Source organism: Bos mutus, chromosome 24, assembly GCF_027580195.1.
Source record: "Bos mutus isolate GX-2022 chromosome 24, NWIPB_WYAK_1.1, whole genome shotgun sequence".
In the NCBI taxonomy this organism is placed as follows: Eukaryota; Metazoa; Chordata; class Mammalia; order Artiodactyla; family Bovidae; genus Bos; species Bos mutus.
The window spans coordinates 21,805,698-21,825,072 of NC_091640.1; the positions used below are offsets into that span (position 1 = coordinate 21,805,698).

Consider the following 19,375-nt stretch of genomic DNA (forward strand, 5'->3'; position numbering starts at 1 on the left):
TACTTGTGCCTCGATGATCTCAGCTGTGAAATGGGAATAACAAAAGTTCTTACTATCTCAGCGTTGTTGTGAAAATGAAATTACTTGTAAAGCACGGTGATAGTGCCTGGTACAAAGTAATTAACATTCATAAATATTCATAATACTTCTTTCAGAGAACTACTGTGACGATCACATGACATAATGCATGTGAAAAGGCTTATGAAACCGTAAAGACTGTCTTAGTGGCAGAATTCTTTCTTTTCCTTGTCTTTCAAGCGGAACCCAGAAGGCTGGGATACTGGGGGAGGAAGGCGCGAGGCCAAGCGCAGCCTCAAAGCAGTCATTGTCGTTGGACAGCCCTTCCCCCGGTGCAGAGAGCATCTCCATGGCAACGTGGGGCTTCGCCTCCCCCCGCCTCCTGGGGCCCACAGACCGGAAGCAGTCCGCGCCGGGGGCTGCTGGGAAACGGCTTGTGAGCGGCGTTTCTGCGTCGGACGAGGACAGCGAAGCGGCTGTGGTTCCCGAGCCCGAGGTTTGCGCGAGTAGGGGGGAAGGGTGTGAGAGAGACGCTGGCCTGGGGGCTGCAGACTGCTTGACAAGAGTCAGCGAAGAAGCCTGGCGGGAACCTTCCTCGGCTTCTTCCAGAGGCGCGGGGGACAGGCCGCGGTCTCCGTGCCCGGCAGTTGTGGGACGGGCAAGGGAAGACAGAAAGCCAGATAGGGCTTTCAGCACCCTCGAAGAGTCCTCCATCCCTTGTGTCCTTCGCGACCCCCGACTTCCCCTCCCCCATCAGCCGGTTTTGTTCTATTTCGAGGCCCTGGAATCTCGCGGAGAGTTCTGGGATTCTTTTCGGGCGGAGGTGGGAGTGGGCGGGCCTCGCGCGGGGCCTGCCGGGACTTGTAGTTCAGCCGGCCGCGGGCGGAAGTGCCGCGGCTCGTTTGCTGTTGTGGCCGGGTGGCATTCGGTCTGAGGAAAGCCGCCGCCGCGAGTGCGGGGAAAGGGGGCTGAAGTTGTTGGGGTGGGGGCGCAGTTCTCAGCGGCACTCTGCAGGATTGCGTGGGGAGGTCACCTGGGACGGGGCTCTCCGCCCAAAGACGGTCGGGACCGCGGGCCTGCGCTCGCCGCACCTCCTCACATCCCACTGCCAGGGTGCTGTTTGAGAACGTAAAAAGAAGAGAAATTTCTTTTCTATAGAATGCTTGAGCCGTAGAAAGGTAGGGTCTTGGAATAGAAACAGATCTATAGGCCAAAGCTACATGTTTATAAGGCCGCCACACTCCAGAGTATTGTATTAAACTTGTGTGTATGTTACCTGATAAGATCTTTTCTGATTCCTAGTTTTGGTAGGGTTACAGGAAGTTTTTGGAAATTAGCTTTCATATTCTGGGGCCTGTATGGGTGCATTGAGCAGCTGCGTGGCTCATTCTTGACGGGTGTTGTAGACAATGGCATGGGCATGACTGTGCAAATACCAAGGAAAGGATCAGAAATAGCACAAGGTTTCCATGAAGGTAGTAACTGTGGAGATTGTGAGTCATTCAGTGTCAGCGGAAGAATCTGCATCACAAAGGTGTTAAGAGAGTTCTTTCCCCTAGAATTTGCTGATTAATGCCTGTCGTTCCTAATTTAAAGGTATTTATGGGGTGGAGAGTAACTGAAAAATAATTAAATTTTATGGCACATAGTGGTTACTTTTTCCAACATTATTATCTATTCCTGAGCAAGTGAATTTTTTTTTAAACGTATATTTAAAGTCCTAGTAGTTCTTAAACATTTAAAAAATAACCCTTAAACGTTTTGTGAAAAAAAATTTTTTAAAACAGATAATAAAAAAGCAGTCCCTGCTTGTGAGATGACCTAAGTGTGTCAAGGAACACCAGTATTGAATTATAGATAATGTGTTCAAGGGTCAGATGCATTTAGATAACACTGAGAAGGGCTGGTTTTTAACTTAGATTCTTTTGATTGTTGAAATAAGTTTTGTTGATCATAGGTTGGCAAACTTTATCTCTAAAGGACCAGGGTAAATATTAAGTTTCTCATGCCCTATAGTGCCTATTGCAACTACTCAACTCTGCTATTGTAGTGTGACAAATGAATAAAATTATTTATGAGACAGATGATTTAATTTCATGTCATTTTCACATGTCATGGAGTGTTCTTTTGATTTTTTTCCAACCATGTACAAGTGTGAAAACTATTCTTAGTATACGCATTGTACAAAAATGGGCAGCAGGCCAGATTTGGCCATGAGCTGTAGTTTGCAAACTTCTGGTTCAGGTTATTTATTGATTGGAATTTTTAATCTAGTAAAAGAATACATTTTTATTTCCTTTAATCATTCTGTGTCCAGGTTCTTAGAATGTTTAGTCATTTATATATTTTTCATTTCTTGTGTCTCAGGAGTGCCTGTGAAGAAAACTGGGTATTTCCCTAAGGTATCTTGCCTTGATTGTCTTTCCTTGAAGTATTATAAATCAGGATGTCTGCACAGTCAGTGGAAGAGGATTCAATACTTATCATCCCAACTCCAGATGAAGAGGAAAAAATTCTAAGAGTGAAGTTGGAGGAGGATCCTGATGGTGAAGAGGGGTCGAGTATCCCCTGGAACCATCTTCCTGACCCAGAGGTTTTCCGCCAGAGATTCAGGCAGTTTGGATACCAGGATTCACCTGGGCCCCGGGAAGCTGTGAGCCAGCTTCGAGAACTTTGCCGTCTGTGGCTCAGGCCAGAGACACACACAAAAGAACAAATCTTGGAGCTGGTTGTACTGGAGCAGTTTGTTGCCATCCTTCCCAAGGAGCTACAGACTTGGGTTCGAGAGCATCATCCAGAGAATGGAGAGGAGGCGGTGACAGTCCTGGAGGATTTAGAGAGTGAACTAGATGACCCTGGACAGCCAGTAAGTTTCCTGTGTTAGGAGCACTGGCATAGCAGTATTCACAGCTTCTGAATTAGTTCCACTCAACTAAGTTAGAATTATGTTTATGCTTCCCCTCCCCCCCTTTATTGTTTATGCTGCTTTGCCCTCTAGGCCTCTGCAGCATATGTTTTGTATGTTTTCTTTGGTGTGTGTTTTAGTTTTGATTCTCATCAAATTCCTTCTCAACTGAACCTATTCTATCATTTCCAGGTTTCTCTTCGGCGACGAAAACGGGAAGTGTTAGTGGAGGAGATAGTATCTCAAGAAGAAGCTCAGGGATTACCGAGTTCTGAGCTTGATGCTGTGGAAAACCAGCTCAAGTGGGCATCCTGGGAGCTCCATTCCCTAAGGCACTGTGGTGAGGACCGGAACTCTGTGTGGGCTGGAGAGTGAGAGTGTGGCCCTTTTGTCCAGAACTCTGCTTATTTTTACTGGGAGCAGGGAGGGGGAATAATCACCTTCACCTGATTGCTTAGACATAGACACATTGTAGGATTTCTATTCTTATGTGATAACAGTTGGTTTGCTAACCTTGAGTCTTTTATTCTTCAACATAACATCATCAACCTTTTCTTTGCTTTTATGTCTTTCTTTGAAGGCCTCCCCATTTCTGGTGGGCATTTGACTTACTCTGAGCCATAACCCACCTGTAGACCAGGTCCCTCTCTATTGCTTATTTGCCACCTGTTTCACATCCTTCCAGTTTCCTACCTAGTACCCTTGGTATAATAAGCTTACTTCTTCAAATCTAGTTTTTTTGTTTGTTATCACCAAAATCTTTTAGAGTTTTCAGCGTTTTTGGTTTTTCTTCAACATAAGTACAGAAAAATTAAATGGAAAGATTGTTCACTAATGCCATTCTTTCCCAGCATCTTGGCAGTTAATGCCACATACTTATTTATTTTGATACAATCCTGTATATTCCTAAACCTGCTAGATCTCTTTTTCATATTTATAGGAATTAAAATGAAATTTTGTTTGCGACTGCTTTGGGCATCATTTCTTGAGGTAGTTGAAGGTAATGCTAGTGCGAGCCAGATGAGTCCTGAGTTCTGCCCCTTTGAATTATGGGGTGTTCTTCTCTGCAGTAAAGTTTGAGAACCAGTATCTTTGGTTGTTGGAGGTGGCATCTTCCTGGGTGGCAAACTTCTCCCTTGCTTGAATTGTAGAATAGACTTAATTCTTGCCTCTTTAAACTGTAGAATAGAATAATTCTCACCTCATTTCAGCGTTCTGGTCTTTACCACACTTGGGAACTAAATTCTTTCTGTGCCATTTGTCACCTTCACACTCACTTCTCTGTTATTCAAGTCTTCAGACCTCACTAATCTCTGACTCGTCAGTGTCTCTTTGTCAGCTTTCTTTTCTATCTCTTTCTTAATCATTTGTTACAGACTTTCTCACTATGTACAAGTTTTTTGAGTGCTTCTGCTCACCCTTTAGTAACTATTCATCAAAGCTTGAAGTTTCAGGAAGGTCTTAAATGAGACTTACTCATACCACTCCTGCCTATAGGTAGATGATGGTACCTCATGTTGGTAATTCAGGCTGTTCTTTCACTGTGCATATCTTAACAGGCCTAGAAGTCACAGCTCATCTTAATACCATGACAAATACCAAATACAGCAAGTTGCTTTTATAGGAAAACTTCAGTCATTAAAAGGGCCTTGAATTTGTAAGTGTCGTGTCCCAAGTTAACACAGGATGCTCCCGGCTTACCTTCAGCTGCTGCTTGTCTGGACTGCTGTATTCTCCTTGTAATCTAACTTGGCTTTGACCTGCCTTGTCTTGCTCATTTTAGAAAAATCACTGTCTGACAGATTGGTTACTTACACTTTGTATTTTGATATAATTTCTCCCTTTTTCAAAGCAAAACAATGTGACTCCCTGATGGCAAATTTTGATTTATTTTTCTCCTGACCTTAGCTGCATCTCTGTGTCTCCTAACAAACTTAGACTCTCTGAAACATCTGTAGTTTTTCCACCCTTCGATTTTTGACCACCATTGTGTAACCCACTCCCTGTGCTACCACTCACTAGTATACAGCCTTTTAATTCCTCATATGTTCTCATGCTCTCACCTCATTAACCTCATAATCAGTTGTTTTCATTTTTTTCTTTTTTGAGAGTAGGCAGTATCGTCACCAGTTTCATAGTGCTGTTTATAGACATATACAAGCTATTTACTTCTAGTTCATTTTTTTAAACTTTTTTTTTTCTTCAGTTGTCTGTCCTCCCAGAATAGGAAGTAAGTGATATTTACATTTTCTGTTTATTTCAGATGATGATGCTAGGACTGAAAATGGAGCTCTAGCTCCAAAGCAGGAGATTCCTTCAGCAGGAGAATCTCATGAAGTTCCCGGCACTCTCAATATAGGTGTTCCTCAAATCTTTAAATATGGAGAAACCTGTTTCCCTAAGGGCAGATTTGAAAGAAAGAGAAATCCCTCCCGAAAGAAACAGCATATATGTGACGAATGTGGGAAACACTTCAGTCAGGGCTCAGCCCTTATTCTTCATCAGAGAATCCACAGTGGGGAGAAACCCTATGGATGTGTTGAGTGTGGGAAAGCATTCAGCAGGAGTTCCATCCTCGTGCAGCACCAGAGAGTCCATACTGGAGAAAAACCTTACAAATGTCTCGAATGTGGAAAAGCCTTTAGCCAGAATTCTGGGCTTATCAATCACCAGAGAATCCATACTGGGGAAAAACCTTATGAATGCGTTCAGTGTGGGAAATCCTATAGTCAAAGCTCAAATCTTTTTAGACATCAGCGAAGACACAATGCAGAAAAACTTCTCAATGTTGTGAAAGTTTAAGAAATTAAAAAAAAAAAGTCAGCACTCAGGTCTTTTTCTTCTGAAATGAAGACAAAATTAAAAACATGAAATGACATAGTTTTCCTATAGACTGTTAGAAAATCCACTGGGAAATGTAGAAAATCTTTACCCACTATTATTATCTTGAAAGGAATGGTGTCATACCTGCCTAGAAACTGAAATTTTAAACTTAATTCAGGTGTTAATGCCTAATCTTCCATGTGATATTTCTTATTATTTTTCCTAATGATGAGCTACCTGATCTTTGTCCCTTTGTTACAAAGTTTGCTTCTTAGACAGATATATTATTTGTGTTGGTCATCGAAATGTTCTTTGCAAGGATACATTCCCTTCTGCATTGAAAAGCAACATAAGAATTACAAAATCTGAAAACTGAAACCACTTTTTCCAAATTTACCTGTTTCCTTTTACCTAATTTGAATATGCATTTTTGAAAATAGAAGATAAAAGGTGACCAAAAACCAGAGTGAAATGAGCCTTAAAACTCAGATAAGAAGTGACGGTTGATAGAACATCAAAAAGTGACTGGGATACCTAGATTGGGGAAGACTGACAAATACTTTGATCCAATAATTGAAGTGTATCAAGAATTTATTCTAGGTATAATCTGCCTGCTGGAAAACTCAAAAATAGCTCATCCTACCTGTAATTGAGAAGCAGCCCACTCATGAAAATAATGTCTACTCATGTATCATTAGAAAGTGAACAGTTTAAACAAACAGTTGTAAAGCTTTGAAGGTAGAAATTATAACACTAGGGGAGGATCTGTAGTGAATGGCAGTGTTGAAGGGCAAATGTAAACGAGTAATGGTCTGTCTTGGCTTTTAGAAAACAAAAGACTTGAAGATCTAAGTCGTTATTTTTCTTTCACTTTTGTTGAGGACAGGAAAATCCCTGATAGGTGGGGAACAAGGTATCAGGGTTTTGATTTTACTCTTTTGGTACAAAAGGGTTGAACACCAAGCTAACAGAGCAGCCATGGGTTTATTATTAAATTTTCTACCAACAAGGCACTGTGCTAGGTACTGTAACCCTGCCACGGGTAGGTAGGTATTCTTCCACTGTAAGTCACTGGGGGTTGGTATAAAGCTGTTTCCTGTGAGTTAGCCGCTCCCCCCACCCCAATCTAAGTAGTTTTGGGGTTGGGGGGTCACCTCTGAGATTCCTAGAGCCATAGTTCTCTTACCAGGGTGTTGTATTGGGGAAAGGAGGACTCAGCTCAAAGAGCTAGCCAGCTCGTCAGCAGTCTTCAGAGGTGAGTCCAAGATAACTATCACAGTTTGGAAGTTTATGGGTCTTTTATTAAAAAAAAAAACTAATCAATCTCTAGTAGTATTGAGGTTGTACTTAACATATTAGGTTGAATGGATTGTTCTATTTAAAAAAGAACTAGGCTATTAACAACTAGTTTATTAATCGTCAGAGTTGGTGGAGCTTTTTTTAATTTTAAGTCTTAACACATTTTTTAAAAAATGTATAAAAGTAATAACACGGTAGTAGTAGGATTATATACTCCTTGGTTGAGAATCCCAAATACTGTGGTTCTGTTTAGTGGAAAACTCTGGAAGTTAAAATATATAGAATATGAGAAAAGGCTTTTTTATAGTGGGCATAATTGTGTGAAAAATGACCCATGTGAATAAAAATATTACGTATTTCCAGAGTTTTGGGATACATCTGGTGCTTGGATCAAATTAAAAAATGGAAGGTGCGATTTGCATGAGGCTGTTAAAAAGCAGAGTAATAAATGCAAGGCTAGCTGGTGGAGAAGTGAGGCAGAATGGAGCTTGTTTATAGAATTTTTTGATAATTATAAGAAATGTGCTTTATAGATTAAGATTTATTGAAGTATAAATATGTAGTAATGATATAATGTATTTTAAGTTATACAAGAATATGTAGGGACTTTTGTTTGGGTCTTTTTCTCTTTGTGGCTAAGAGGAAACAAGTCAGAGTCCAATAAAGCTATGAATTCCTCTGCTCTAAGATAAAACGGTCTTGGGTTGATTGATTTATTTATAACTGGCTTCTTTCCAAGTAGGTTCTGAAGTGGCATATTTGGAATACTGCTGGGATGACAGAATTCTTTTATCAGAGTAGGTAAGAATGGAGTAACCTCTTGGTGGTCAGAGTTTCGTGGTTTTTTAGATCTTCTGCTTTTCCTGTATACAAAGAAGCTTCCCTGTGGTACATTCGTCATAAATGCCAAAGATGTTTGGTGTAATGTGAGAACTTAGAAAAAAGTATTAGAGTTGGCAAATGTGAGTTTGTCTTGTCATCTCTGATACCTGTGTGTTGTTTAAGAAGGATTCTGAGACTAAGGCAAGGCTCTGGGGGGAAAATGGACTGGACGCCAGAAAACTGGGTGATGATACACATTAAAAGGAAATGATTGTGTACTCCCCATCTCTGGTTATCTATTCAGTGCTTTGTGATTTCGTCTGGACTTTTCATTTATGTCCACTCAGATGATCATAGTTGGCAAATCTGGGGGGTGCCCAGCTTTTGATGAAGTGGTGATCTAGCATTGCCAAGCAGTGGCATCTGTTGGGTTTGCAAATGAGCAGTCATTATTAACAGCAAGCAGACTGCTTATGCCTGACCAATAGCCACTGAGCACTTGCTCATTACTGCGAAATTTTCTTTTGATTTTCTTGGAGGTTGAACTCTCCACATTCACACCCAGTTGGCACTTGATCATTTAGCAGTAGGTCTGTCACATTTGTGTAAGTTGCAGGGAGGGTTCTATGTACTGAAATAATCTGCATGCCAGTCATTGGGTTAGACACTACCCATCTCCCTTAGATTTGTAGACTAGGAAAGCAAGATTTAGAGATCGTGTGACTTGCATGTGGCCAGTTAGAGCTAAAACTCAAATCTAGTTCTGTGAACTCCAGGGATGTATTTTTTTTCACAATGCAATGAATGATGGCTATTAAACCTTGATTGGTAAATTCTATGCTTTTTATCTTATGGTTAGCAAATATAAAGGCTATTAAAACATACTTGTTTGACTTTTCTACAGTGCAGAAATACAAAATGAAAAAGGACATATCTTTTTATGGTCTAAATTGACAAGTAATAATTATTTGGTTTGCTCTTCTTCCAGACTTAGGCATATACATAATTAAGCAAAAACGTGTTAATAGCTGACAGTTGTCACTGTACACAGACACTGTTGGAAGCGCTTTACCATGGATTAACTCTTAATCCCCCCACCAACCATATGAGGTAGGTACATATCCCCATTTTACATGTACTGCACTGAAAATTGCCTCCTCTCCCTCCCACTTGGATGTAGACTTTTATTTTTTTATGGCTACATACTAACCCATTGAATCAATATGCTATAACTGGGACTTCCCAGGCAGTCCAGTGGTTAAGACTCGGCACTCCCAATGCAGGGGGCACAAGTTCAGTCCCTGATTGGGGAACTAAGATCCCACATGCCACAGCACAGCCTAAAAAAATATGCTGTAACTCGTTAGACAACCCCTACTGGTAGGTAATTTCATTAGTTCCATTTTTTTTTTTTTATTACAAAGAAAGGTAGAGTTAACATCCGTATATATTTTGCTGCCTCTGTGGGTATTTCTGTAGCGTAAATAGCCAGAAGCAGATTTATTGGGTCAGGAAATGTACATATTTAACATTTGGAGAAATACCATGAGAAAAGATTGTACCACTTTGCAACGCCATCACTAGTTAAGAGTGCCTCTTTGCCTACACTCCCAACAACCCTGAATCCTTCAATGTGTTTGCTCTTTTTTTTTTTTGTTAATAGAATTATCTTTTTATACTTTATTTGCAAATATACTTTTTATTTCCAATTGTGAATTGCATTTTCCCATTTTTAATTATGAAAATATAAATCACTACCATCTCAGTGTACAAAACTTTTATATAGGAGCGAAGAGAGACCCTTTTCTCCAGCATTTCCTATCACATTCCACTGCCCACAGTTGAGTATGCATTCATCTAATCTCCTTTCCATAATTCCCATGTGAATATGCATATACATATAAATGCCATTTTTACATAAATAGGATATATTATGTATTGTTCTGCAGCTTGCTTTTTTTTGGTCTCGAAAACCAATCCTGAGGTCTTTAAATCTCCTTAATGGTTGAATAATATTCAATACTATGAAAATACCATTATTTAACTGTTCCCTTATTTTTTCTTTTGCTATTACATTGCCAAAGTAAACATCTCTTTCTTATCTTTATGCATGTGTGTGAGTATTTTTTTAGAGTGGAGTAGAAGGTAGATTGTTGGGTCTATCAGATTGTTACCAGATTGTCTATCAGGGAACAATCTGATAATAGACCCACCTTAGCCTTCCAAAAGGCCTTCATGACTTTCTGTTTTCACCAACTGTATGGAAAGTGCTCATTTCCCCATAAAGCTTTACCTGCACTTGATAATTTTTATCTGATGGGCAAAAAAGAGAGGATCATTTTACATTTTCCTGATTAATGGCAAGGTTGAGGTTATTTTCATATATTTATTGGCCATTTATAGTTTTATCATGGATAGTTTGTATCCTTCACCTGCTTTTCTCTTGAGTTATGTGTGGATATATGTTGTTTCTGTTCAGCATCTCTTTCCCCGTCTTGTGATAACAGTAAATATTGTGGGGAGCCCATTCCCTGTGGCTTAGGAGAGTACATTACCAGGTCAGGCCTTCCTGAGTCCCACAGCTCCTTTGCCACAGTGATTAAAGAATGGGCGTGTAACCCAAGTCAGGCTAAAGAATACCCTCAACGGAACTTCTGCTGGAACTCTTGGAAAGAACGCTCATCAGAGATCCCACGAACTAAGGACTGTGTAAGCCTGAAAATTTGTACTATGTGGAAAGAGTCTGAGGGGAAACTCAGAGGCTAGCAGAAAGGAATGAGATCTAAGTTCTAATGTCATTTTTCTGGAGGCCCTAGATCCAGCTGTGCCTAAAGCCTGCCCTACCTCTGGACTTTAACGTTTTGTGAGCCAATAAAGTCCCTTTCTTGTTTAAAATAATTGAATTGGGTTTCTGTCCTGATTAATATAGGTTGTTTGTATTTTCTTACTGATTTGTAGAAAACCTTTGTAATTTTAAATTCTAGACTTATACTTTATGCACTACATAAGTTAATAAAATTAGCATGGCCTTCCATGATGTGGCCTCTGTCAACCTCTGCCATTTGTTACTCTACTCTTGTCTACATCACACAGCACATTCATATACTTTAAATTCCAACAATAACTGAACACATTGGGAATGTCTATAGATAAAAAACATCACACAGTCAAGTCCTTGGCATTTCTCTTCCTATCCTTCTTACAGATTCATTAACTTGGGACCCAGACTGGGGATTACACTGCTGAGTCTATGCTGTACCCACCTCCAGCCATCACTCTTAGGGTGTTCCCCCACAAACATCCCCTATATGTGACTTGGAACTCCTTCCCATGTCCTCCATTTCCTTACCTCCCCACAATGTGGTTTTCTGGGATCCTTTTTAAAAAATTCTCAGGCCTGTGAATTTGAAGTTGCTCAGGCCCAAGACTGCCCTGGGGTTTATTGCTATTGGAAACTACAGATGGCATTCTAGGCATGGGAACAGCAAGTATGAAGAATTTGATGTAGGAGCATTGCCTGATTTGTTCAAGAGACAAGGCCAGTGGGGCTGGAGCAGAGTGAAATGGGTGAATGTAGTGGGTGAAACCAGAGAAAGGAGTTAAGGGTGGAGAGTAGGGCCAGATCATGGGATACTTGGTTAGCCACTGGTGAGAACTGTGAATGAGATGGAAAGCTCAGAGGTTTTGGGCAAAGGAGTGTAATGAGTAGGTGCTGAGACTAGAATAAAGTGTCCCAACTAGTTTCTTTAAATTCGTAAAAAGTTTCTCTACATATTTTTATGTAAATCTGTAATAATATAAACTAATATATAGCCACATGAGAAAATCTTAGAAATAAAAAGCATTCCAAAAGTAACCCATGAGTCCACAATCCTAGTATTATCCCAGTAACAATTTTATGTTGTGTCTACACCTATAAAAATGCACTCTGTATACCTGTCTCTGTCTCTACTTACCATACTGTGTTTACAACAGAAAGAAAAATCTAGAAAGCAGTAAACAAAGTCCATATCTTCGTTTCTTAGTGCCACTTTGCGTCAACTGTGGATCAACTGTGCTTCTACCTGAGGCTGCCCTCTCTGTTGGGTCTAAGCCACCCTCAAACCTCAAAGGCATGCTCTAGTAATCCTTACCTCTTGCATTATAAAGTTTTCCTCTCTTTGAATTTTTTGAATTAGCATGCAAATATCCTTTTATAAAACCATCACAAAATCCTTCAGACCAAGATGACTAAATCTAACCTGCCTGAGCAAATACAATATTAGACAAAATGTATCAGAAGCAAAGAATAGGAGAGAGGAGATCCCTGAAATGGGAAATGCGAGGCAAATTTGGGGCTTCCCTGATGGCTCAGATGGTAAAGAATCTGCAATGCAGGAGACCTGACTTCGACCCCTGAGACGGGAATGCAACCCACTCCAATATTGCCTGGAGAATTCCATGGACAGTTCCATGGGATCCTAAAGAGTGGGACACGACTAAGCAACTAACACTTCTAACTTTCACTGCCTGTGGCCTTTCAGGCCACAGCACAGGGAGGGAGAACTCAAGCAGAACCTGGCAGTCTCCCTCAATGAGAAGATGGAGCAGGGGGCCCTGAGAGGTCAAGGGACTAGCTTTTGCAGGGTGGAGTACCAAAGAAGAGAGCTAAACGTTGGAGATCTGCAGAGGGTCCTTCACAAGCATTCAGCTGAGTGGAAACTATCTGAGGTAGAGGAAAGAACCATCCAGAAGAATTAGGGGGGGAAATCACTGGAACTCAATGGCCAGGAATAGTACCATCAGGCAGAGCAGAAAGCCTTAAAAGTGACAGGACATCTGTTAGAGCTGTGGTCCTCAAAAGAGAGCAGTTTTGGCGCACACACACCTTCCCTGTCCCCCCACCCCCCACTCTCACAGGAGGCAATTGGTGACTTCTGGAGACAGTTTTGGTTTTCACAGCCAGAGGAGATGAACCTATACTGGCATCTAGTGGGTGGAGGCCAGAGATGCTGCTGCTGCTGCTGCTAAGTCACTTCAGTCTCTGTGCACCCCCATAGACGGCAGCCTACCAGGCTCCCCTGTCCCTGGGATTCTCCAGGCAAGAACACTGGAGTGGGTTGCCATTTCCTTCTCCAATGCATGAAAGTGAAAAGCGAAAGCAAAGTTGCTCACTTCACTAAGACTTCCCTAAGACTCTTAGTGACCCCGTGGACTGCAGCTAAACATTCTATAATGAATCATCTGGCCTTAAATGTCAATAGTGCTGAGGTTGAGAAACTCTGGGTCCAAAATGTAGTCTTACCTCCATAGGAGAAAAATGAACCCTAGACAACACTGCCTGAAAGATATTTAATAGCAAGACCTAATAGGATAAAACTGTCTAATTTAAACACATCCAAGAACAAAGCTCAAGAATATACATATATTAAAAATACTTAGCACCCAACAGCATACAATACACAATGACTGGCATCCAATAAAAAATTGGGTAACTCACATCACGCAAAGAAGCAGGAAAATGCAACCATAATAAGAAAAACCACTCAAATTGATCCAGAAGTGACAATTAGACAAGCTCATTAAGACAGTTATTAAACTGTATTCCATATGATCAAGAAGCTAAGGAAATACAGAACATGCTCAGAAGCAACATGAAATCTAAGAAAAACAACCAAATCAAGCTTTTGGAGATGAAAGCTACAATATCAGATTCTTTTTTTAAAAAAGCACAGATGGGATTAATTGTGGATTAAACATACTAGAAAAAAAAAAATTACCGTAGGTAAGACATAGCAAAAATCATTCAAAATGAAAAAAAGGAAAAGAAAATACTGAGAAAAAATGAACAGAGCTGCAGTACAGTATTGGAGAATGGCACCCCACTCCAGTACTCTTGCCTGGAAAATGCCATGGACGGAGGAGCCTGGAAGGCTGCAGTCCATGGGGTCGCTAAGAGTCAGACACGACTGAGTGACTTCACTTTCACTTTTCACTTTCATGCATTGGAGAAGGAAGTGGCAACCCACTCCAGTGTTCTTGCTTGGAGAATCCCAGGGACAGGGGAGCCTGGTGGGCTGCCATCTATGGGGTCCCAAAGAGTCAGACACGACTGAAGCGACTTAGCAGCAGCAGGCAGCAGCAGCAGCAAGGTGAGGGGAGAAAGGAACAGAGAAATATTTCAACAAATTATTTCTGGGACACAGTTTTTACAGGTAAATTTTTAGCCATGAAATATATTAGAAAAAAAAGTCTTGATTTAATTACTTCAGCTTCCACTTTAAGAAACCAGAATAAGAATAAATTAAGCCCAAAGTAAATAGAAGAAAAGAAAGACTAGATTGGAAATCAACAGAAAACAAAAATAAGGAAGCAATTTCTATACTCGATTTAAACCAAAAGCAACTTTTTAAAAAGAACAAGATAAACTTCTAAGCCAAAGTGATCAGGAAAAAAAAAAAGATGCAAATTATATCAGGAATGAGAGGTGTGACATTACTGAATATTAAACTAATTCTCCAAATAAAGAGTAGTAATCAAGTTTGCTAAACTCCATATGCTGGTTCCAGTACTAACTTATTGTTTGAGCTGTCAGCAGTATTTTGCATAATTGACATTTTCATTTGGCTTCAGGAACAACACACTTGGTTTTTCTCTACCTTGTGGGACATGTCTTCTCAGTCTCAATGCTGGTATTTCCTCAACTCTCTAGCCTTCAGTATGTTGGAGTGCCTGAGGGGTCAGCGTTCAAGTCTGGTTTTCTACCTATGTTCACTTCCTAGGATCTCATCTGGTCTTCAGTTCAGTTCAGTTCAGTCGCTCAGTCATGTCTGACTCTGCGACCCCATGAATCACAGCAAGCCAGGCCTCCCTGTCCATCACCAATTCCCAGAGTTCACCCAGACTCACGTCCATCGAGTCAGTGATGCCATCCAGCCATCTCATCCTCTGTTGTCCCCTTCTCCTCCTGCCCCCAATCCCTCCCAGCATCAGTCTTTTCCAATGAGTCAACTCTTTGCATGAGGTGGCCAAAGTACTGGAGTTTCAGCTTTAGTGTCATTCCTTCCAAAGAAATCCAAAGGCTGATCTCCTTCAGAATAGACTGGTTGGATCTCCTTGCAGTCCAAGGGACTCTCAAGAGTCTTCTCCAACACCACAGTTTAAAAGCATCAATTCATCTGGTCTTAGGTCTTTACAACTAGTATCTAGGATTCCAAAATCTATTCTAGCCTTGACCTCTTCCCTGAATTACAGGTTCATAAATCCCTTTGCCTACCAGATATCTCCATTTTGATGCCTACTTTAATCTGGGTTCCCAAGAAAACAGAGCCTAAAATTAAACCTTATTGTTAATTCTTTATTGCATGCCTGCCTGCTCAGTTGTGTCAGATTCTTTGCAACCCCCTGGACTGTAGCCTGCCAGGCTCCTCTGTCCATGGGATTTCCCAGGCAAGAATACTGGAGTGGGTTGCCATTTCCTCCTCCAGGGGATCTTCCTGATCCAGGGATGGAACCTGGGTCTCCTGTGTCTCCTGCATTTGCAGGTGGGTTCTTTTCCTTTATTGGGGTGGTGCAATCTCAGAACATGATGACTGAAGGTAAATGGGTAGTGAGGCAGGGAAAAAGAAAGGTACAAAGTGGGTGTTACTCTGTGTCTACAGTCAAGGCACAGCTGTTTGCATAGTTTCACTATCTTCAGAGTACACGCAGTATGAACTAGGTCATCTCACCATGGGGTACGAGGAGGGAGATGACTTTTCTTCAGGCTCCCCTCAGTTTCCACCACAGAACATCAACTCCACACTCCCAGGTGGTATCATTGAGCCCCTCCAGCAGCAGCCACTGGGAAGTCAGGATCCAAGAAAGCACAGCAGCACAGGGGGAGTGTCGGACCAGAGACCCAGGGGGAGTCAGGTGCTCCCTCCACTTGCAGCCTGGCACGGCAACCACAAGGGTGGATGGTGCAGGCAGTCTTCTTAGAGGGTCATCAGTATCAAAGAGCAGAAACCCTGGGGCTTGGAAGAGTGATTCATTAGGCATCTTCAACCTAACATGCCCCAAACTTTTAATTTCTCACCAAACATGTAGTTTTCTCGTATCTTATACTGCCATCTTATAAAGTGGCAATTTTATCCTTCCAGTTGCTCAGGCCATAGCCTCCCCATCTCCCTGCTTAACTCAGTTCCCCACAAGGCAGCCAGATCATAGAAACTAGACTATACCATTTCTCTGCTCAAAATCCTCTTTCTCCTTGCGCTGAATGTCAAAGGAACACTGTGCCTGCAACTTCAGTTCAGTTGCTCAGTCATGTCTGACTCATTGCAACCCTATGGACTGCAGCATGCCAGGCCTCCCTGTCCATCACCAACTCTCGGACTTTACTCACTCATGTCCATTGAGTCAGTGATGCCATGCAACCATCTCATCCTCTGTCGTCCCCTTCTCCTCCTACCTTCAATCTTTCCCAGCATCAGGATCATTTCAAATGAGTCAGTTCTTCCCATCAGGTGGCCAAAGTATTGCAGTTTCAGCTTCAGCATCAGTCCTTCCTGTCCTCTTTTAATTTTATGGCTGCAGTCACCATCTGTAGTGATTTTGAAGCCCCCCAAAATTAAGTCTGTCACTGTTTCCACTTTCCCCATCTACTTGCCATGAAGTGATGGGACTAGATGCCATGATCTTAGTTTTCTGAATATTGAGTTTTAAGCCAACTTTTTCACTTTCCTCTTTCATTTTCATCAAGAGGCTCTTTAATTCTTCTTTGCTTTCTGCCATAAGGGTGGTGTCATCTGCATATTTGAGGCTATTGATATTTCTCCCGGCAATCCTGATTCCAGTTTGTGCTTCATCTAGCCTGGCATTTTGCATGATGTACTCTGCATATAAGTTAAATAAGCAGGGTGACAATATACACCTTGACGTACTCCTTTCCTGATTTGGAACCAGCCTGTTGCTCCATGTCCAGTTCTGACTGTTGCTTCTTGACCTGCATACAGATTTCTCAGGAGGCAGGTCAGGTGGTCTGGTATTTCCATCTCTTTAAGAATTTTTCAGTTTGTTGTGATCCACACAGTCAAAGGCTTTGGCATAGTCAATAAAGCAGAAATAGATGTTTTTCTGGAACTCTCTTGCTTTTTCCATGATCCAGCAGATGGTGGCAATTTGATCTCTGGTTCCTCTGCCTTTTTGAAATCCAGCTTGAACATCTGGAAGTTCATGGTTCACATACTGTTGAAGCCTGGCTTGGAGAATTTTGAGCATCACTTTTTTAGCGTGTGAGATGAGTGCAATTGTGCAGTAGTTTAAGCATTCTTTGGCATTGCCTTTCTTTGGGATTGGAATGAAAACTGACCTTTTCCAGTCCTGTGGCCACTGCTGAGTTTTCTAAATTTGCTTGCATTTTGAGTGCAGCACTTTCACAGTATCATCCTTCAGGATTTGAAATAGCTCCCCTGGAATTCCATCACCTCCACTAGCTTTGTTCGTAGTGATGCTTCCTAAGGCCCTCTTGACTTTGCATTCCAGGATGTCTGGCTCTAGGTGAGTGATCACACCATCATGATTATCTGGGTCATTAAAATCTCTTTTGTATAGTTCTTCTCTGTTTTCTCGCCATCTCTTCTTAATATCTTCTGCTTCTGTTAGGTCCATACCCTTTCTGTCCTTTATTGTGCCCATCTTTGCATGAAAAGTTCCCTTGGTATCTCTAATTTTCTTGAAGAGATCTCTAGTCTTTCCCATTCTACTGTTTCCCTCTATTTCTTTGCACTGATCACTGAGGAAGGCTTTCTTATCTCTCCTTGCTATTCTTTGGAACTCTGCATTCAAATGGGCATATCTTTCCTTTTCTCCTTTGCCTGCAAAGTAAGTTGTCTGCAAGTTACTCCTAAACAATGCAGGGAAAAAATTAAAATATATATAGAGATATATCTGGGTAGATAGAGTAAGTAGGTAGATAATGATAAAGCAAATGTGATAAAATGATATTTGGGGAATCTGGGGGAAGCACATATAGGAATTCTTTGTACTCTTCTTGCAACTTTTCTGTAAGTTTGTTTGAGATAATTCTGAAATTATCTCAAAATTCAAATTTAGAAAAAACAGTAGCCCTGAAAGAGAGAGAGCGAATTACTAAAAGAAAGTCAGGTAAGGTGCTGTTATTGAGAAATTTTAGGGCAGGGAGAGAGAGGAGGAATAATGAGAAAGCAATTATAAATATCCCTTACAGCCATATTTAAAATGAACATGTAGAGCTATGTTTATGATCAGATCAGATCAGATCAGATCAGTCGCTCAGTCGTGTCCAACTCTTTGCGACCCCATGAATCGCAACACACCAGGCCTCTATATTTCTGGTACAACAATGGAAAAATTTTCATTTGCCACTGTCAATATGATTTTTAGAACAAAGTACACACATATATAGTATGGCACTCATCAAAATACTCTTGGTCTACTCTTCTCATTAGGTGGCCAAAGTATTGGAGTTTCAGCTTCAGTATCAATCCTTCCAGTGAATATTCAGGGTTGATTTCCTTAGGGTTGACTGGTTTGATCTCCTTGCAGTCCAAGGGACTCTCAAGAGTCTTCTCCAACACCACAGTTCAAAAGCATCAATTCTTTGGTGCTCAGCCTTCTTTATGGTCCAACTCACATCTGTACATGACTACTGGAAAAACCATAGCTTTGACTATACAGACCTTCATCAGCAAAGTGATGTCTCTACTTTTTAATATCCTGTCTAGGCTTGTCATAGCTTTTCTTCCAAGGAGCAAGTGTCTTTTAATTTCATGGCTGCAATCACCATCCTCAGTGATTTTGGAGCCCAAGAAAGTGTCACTGTTTCCACTTTTTCCCCTTCTATTTGCCATGAAGCGATGGGACCAGATGCCATGTTCTTAGTTTTTTGAACGTTGAGTTATAAGCCAGCTTTTTCACTCTCCTCTTTCACCCTCATCAAGAGGTTCTTTAGTTCTTCTTTGCTCTCTGTCATTAGAGTGGTATCATCTGCATATCTGACGTTGTTGATATTTCTCCCAGCAATCTCAATTCTAGCTTGTGATTCTTTCAGCCTGGTATTAGTATAAGTTATAAATGATATTGTATAGATTCAGTCTGCCTTCCAGAGAACTGGATCCCAATTCTTTGAAAGAGATTGCTTTTAATGTGCCCTGGAGGCTCAGCTGCAGCTCTTTGACAGCTGCAATGATCAAAGGCCTGAAGGGTGTTCTAGGGAGATGTGGGGAGATGGGTGTGTCAACATCCCTGGGAAAGCTGGCCTCTTGTTCTAGTTTCAGAAAGGAAATCTTCCTCTGTAAGGAACATAATCCACAGCTTCCATAAAATTAGTTGGGTAATGTATGGTCTTTTTCTATTACCTTGAAGAGATTGTGTGAGATTGGTTTGTTTTTTTTTTCGTTTACTGTCTGGAAGTATTCCCTGCTGAGATGTCTGGCTTGGAATATTCTTTATAGGGAAAATTTAAATTACAGATAATGTCCTTAATAGACATAGAGCTATTCAAATTTT

General features: G+C 41.2%; 1 protein-coding gene across 3 annotated transcripts in view; it reads left to right on the forward strand.

Moving 5' to 3' along the window:
• The first annotated feature begins 374 nt into the window (after positions 1–374).
• ZNF24 (zinc finger protein 24) overlaps positions 375–19,375 on the forward strand; it is a 54,362-nt gene continuing 35,361 nt past the window's right edge. Inside the window, exons 1-4 of one of the 3 annotated variants that reach the window (XM_005889233.3) lie at positions 375–514; positions 2,386–2,884; positions 3,116–3,263; positions 5,187–10,919. In XM_005889233.3, the coding sequence (XP_005889295.2) occupies positions 2,465–2,884; positions 3,116–3,263; positions 5,187–5,725 (1,107 nt within the window). In that variant the 5' untranslated portion in view covers positions 375–514; positions 2,386–2,464 and the 3' untranslated portion in view covers positions 5,726–10,919. Of the gene's footprint in view, positions 515–1,017; positions 1,197–2,385; positions 2,885–3,115; positions 3,264–5,186; positions 10,920–19,375 lie in introns of those variants that run through there. The other 2 variants (XM_070361924.1, XM_070361925.1) reach the window with 2 other exon arrangements.